The following is a 2733-nucleotide window of genomic DNA, read 5'->3' as shown; positions in this document are numbered from 1 at the left end:
TCAATATGTATATTTCTATATGCCTATATGCAATGTGCATTTGGTAATAAAATTGAATTGAATTGAATTGTATACTTTAACCAACCAATCTACCGAATGGGAAATTCCTTCTAGCGTAAAGTTGGTAGGCGACTGTAGTCCCATGTACAATTAAAATCTGTCACAAATATAAAAGTTTACTCACATCAGTGAAACTCCCAACACAGTCAGCACCTGAAGTGTGTATGTAACCCAAGTTAATATATTTTTTGGACCACAATGGTCAAAACAAAATGAAACATGTTACGAAATATAACTAAAACAATGCCAGCATCACTCATCAAAATCACACGTAGCAACATTATTGTAGGAAGTTTGATAAACAAAATAAATCATCGGTGCTTGCATTTTCTTCATCGTTTCACAGAAATCATTCAAAAGTATGATCTTTAGGTGATTTCTTTAGATATTTCATATACCCACATAAATCTAAGTTCTATCTTGAAAAGTTGACATTTAAACCTTTACTCTCTAACTCCCTTTTGTTAACTCTCTCTATCTAGACTAATTAGATTGTGTTGACAAAATCTCTTTGTAACATTAACATCTTACTGTTTTCTTGACAAGAATTTAAATATTTACAAATTAAGGTACATTGATTATTGTTCATCTGCTCATCAATGGATAAAAGTGAAAGGAGCTGAGTCAACCCAAGTTGGGATGGAGCTCGCTATGGGTCTGATTTTAGGTTAATGAATTTTGTTACTTGTCTTTTTCTTTCAATTGAGTACCTGATTGACCAGCTAACAATTAAAGTGACAGTCCTTATTTTAATTTGGTAACGAGTATATTAAAAAATAAGTTTTAGGCATACCAGTCCTAAATATTGATTTTTTTTCTCTGCAGGATTTGTATCAATCAGTTTCGGGTGTATTACATTTTTCTTGGTGAAGACTGATCCAAAAAGCAACTCCACGACACCAACTTCACCAAACCGTGACAAGTCGTCACCAAATGAAGGTAGGTTACTGGTAACAGTAGTGATGGGACGATGATTGACAGGGATCGATGAATGATCCTTTGTCACCTTTCAATGCCGATGATCAAAAGATAGTGAAGGGGTGATCGAGCCATGTGCAGTTTGCACATATTTTGGAAAATTAGTGTACAGAAACTATCCCGGGTGCAAAAGTTACCCAACACCATACAAGTACTTAAGTTTTCACACTTCAATAAATTATTAGAAAGATTGTGAAAAGATTTGTGTAACACAACCAAAGTGTGTTTCTATGTCACGTTTCGATGACTAGTACGGTATGTATTCTGTCACCAGATAAATAACCAGTGAAGCGTATGTACACAAAGGTGTAAAATATATGTACGAGTTGTCCACAAATCAATGTCGATCTGGCTATGCAGTAAGCGTATGTACAATTAGTTGTCATATATGTACCGAAACGACTCAATTCAGCTATATGCTTTACGAGAAAGATTATTATAAATTTAACAGTCTTAAAGTCAGTTAGTAACTTTGACGAATGCAACGACTGAAAATTATCTTTAACATTGTACATGTTTTGCCCAATTTATTTTTGCGAATGTAACACCCTTTGTGTATGATATACAGGTGAGGACCTTTCTAGGTGGCAGCTCCTGTTCCTACCCGGCTTCCTGGGAGTTTGTCTGAGTATGATGGCCACATCTGTTGTCCAGTACGGCACACTGAACTGGACACAGCTATACATGGTACAGGAGAGAGGGCTGACCCCTATGTCAGGTAAGTCACATTGTGTTGACAAGTTATGTCACTGTGTTGACTGGTGATGTCAATGTGTCATCATATATGGTATGTCACATTTGTATGTACTCACTATTTCTTTCTATATTAGATAATAGAAATTTCAAATTCATTGTATTACATTGATATTCTTTTTAACCCCATACAACAGCTAATAAAACCTTTGTTTTTCAAACGTTTTTCTGCAGCGTTTAGGTTTTGTATCTAAAGGGAGGTAATCTTGTCTTTCTGAAGTGATGGACCTTTTAAAATCTTTCACTTGAAAATTATGTGGTAGGACTAATAGGTGTGTGTGTAAATAGTACCTCCCAGCATGTAATTAATAGGGCAAATTGCTCACGTTTTAGAATTTATCAAGGAAGCTGCAATAATGTACTCCATACACAATGGACCTTATTGGTCATAGAAACACATGTTAAGATGGGGAACATAATTTTCTTGCTTCTCTCAAGAAACTTCTTTTCTTTACATAAATGTGATGTTTTGTCTGTAGGCAGTGCTTTTGTAAGCAGTGAAGAACTAGGAGGGATTGTGGGGTCTTGTGTGGCTGGGTTCTTGTCTGACTTCCTTATCAGCAAGGTATGTCACACACAAAATATAATGTCTTGTAGTTAGGAAAAAAACATAATAGCTTAAAATATTTATTCATTCTTTTGAAAATGTTATGCATACATCTGGTTTTAAATTTGATAATTTTATTTCATATTTTGAGATAAAACATCATGATTGTTTTCATATATTTTATATTTGATATCCCCTGACTGGCTTCGAAAGTCAACATTCTTTCTAATGCGAAATAATATAAATGTATCAATCTCTGTTACATTTCAGAACCCAGGCGTGGCTAGACATTTGATGAGGCAGGTGGTGGTTATGTATTTTATGCTGTTCCTGACTGGGGTATTATACTGGATCACATACAGTTTATCTTCTTCCACCTCACAGGTAAACCTCCA

The 2733-nt window shown here is 34.9% G+C and overlaps 1 protein-coding gene across 1 annotated transcript; it reads left to right on the top strand.

Annotated features, from left to right (window-relative positions):
* Nucleotides 1-37: 37 nt before the first annotated feature.
* LOC110444358 (glucose-6-phosphate exchanger SLC37A4-like) lies at nucleotides 38-2722 on the top strand (the record flags this gene model as incomplete). The annotated part of the gene is made up of 4 exons (XM_021488742.1): nucleotides 38-999; nucleotides 1607-1756; nucleotides 2271-2356; nucleotides 2609-2722. Coding segments are annotated over exons 2-4 (288 nt in total), but the record flags the coding sequence as incomplete, so codon positions are not given.
* Nucleotides 2723-2733: the final 11 nt, after the last annotated feature.

This window comes from Mizuhopecten yessoensis, unplaced genomic scaffold (assembly GCF_002113885.1).
Source record: "Mizuhopecten yessoensis strain PY_sf001 unplaced genomic scaffold, ASM211388v2 hete_36104280, whole genome shotgun sequence".
Lineage (NCBI taxonomy): Eukaryota > Metazoa > Mollusca > Bivalvia > Pectinida > Pectinidae > Mizuhopecten > Mizuhopecten yessoensis.
This window is presented reverse-complemented; position numbering and strand designations above follow the sequence as displayed.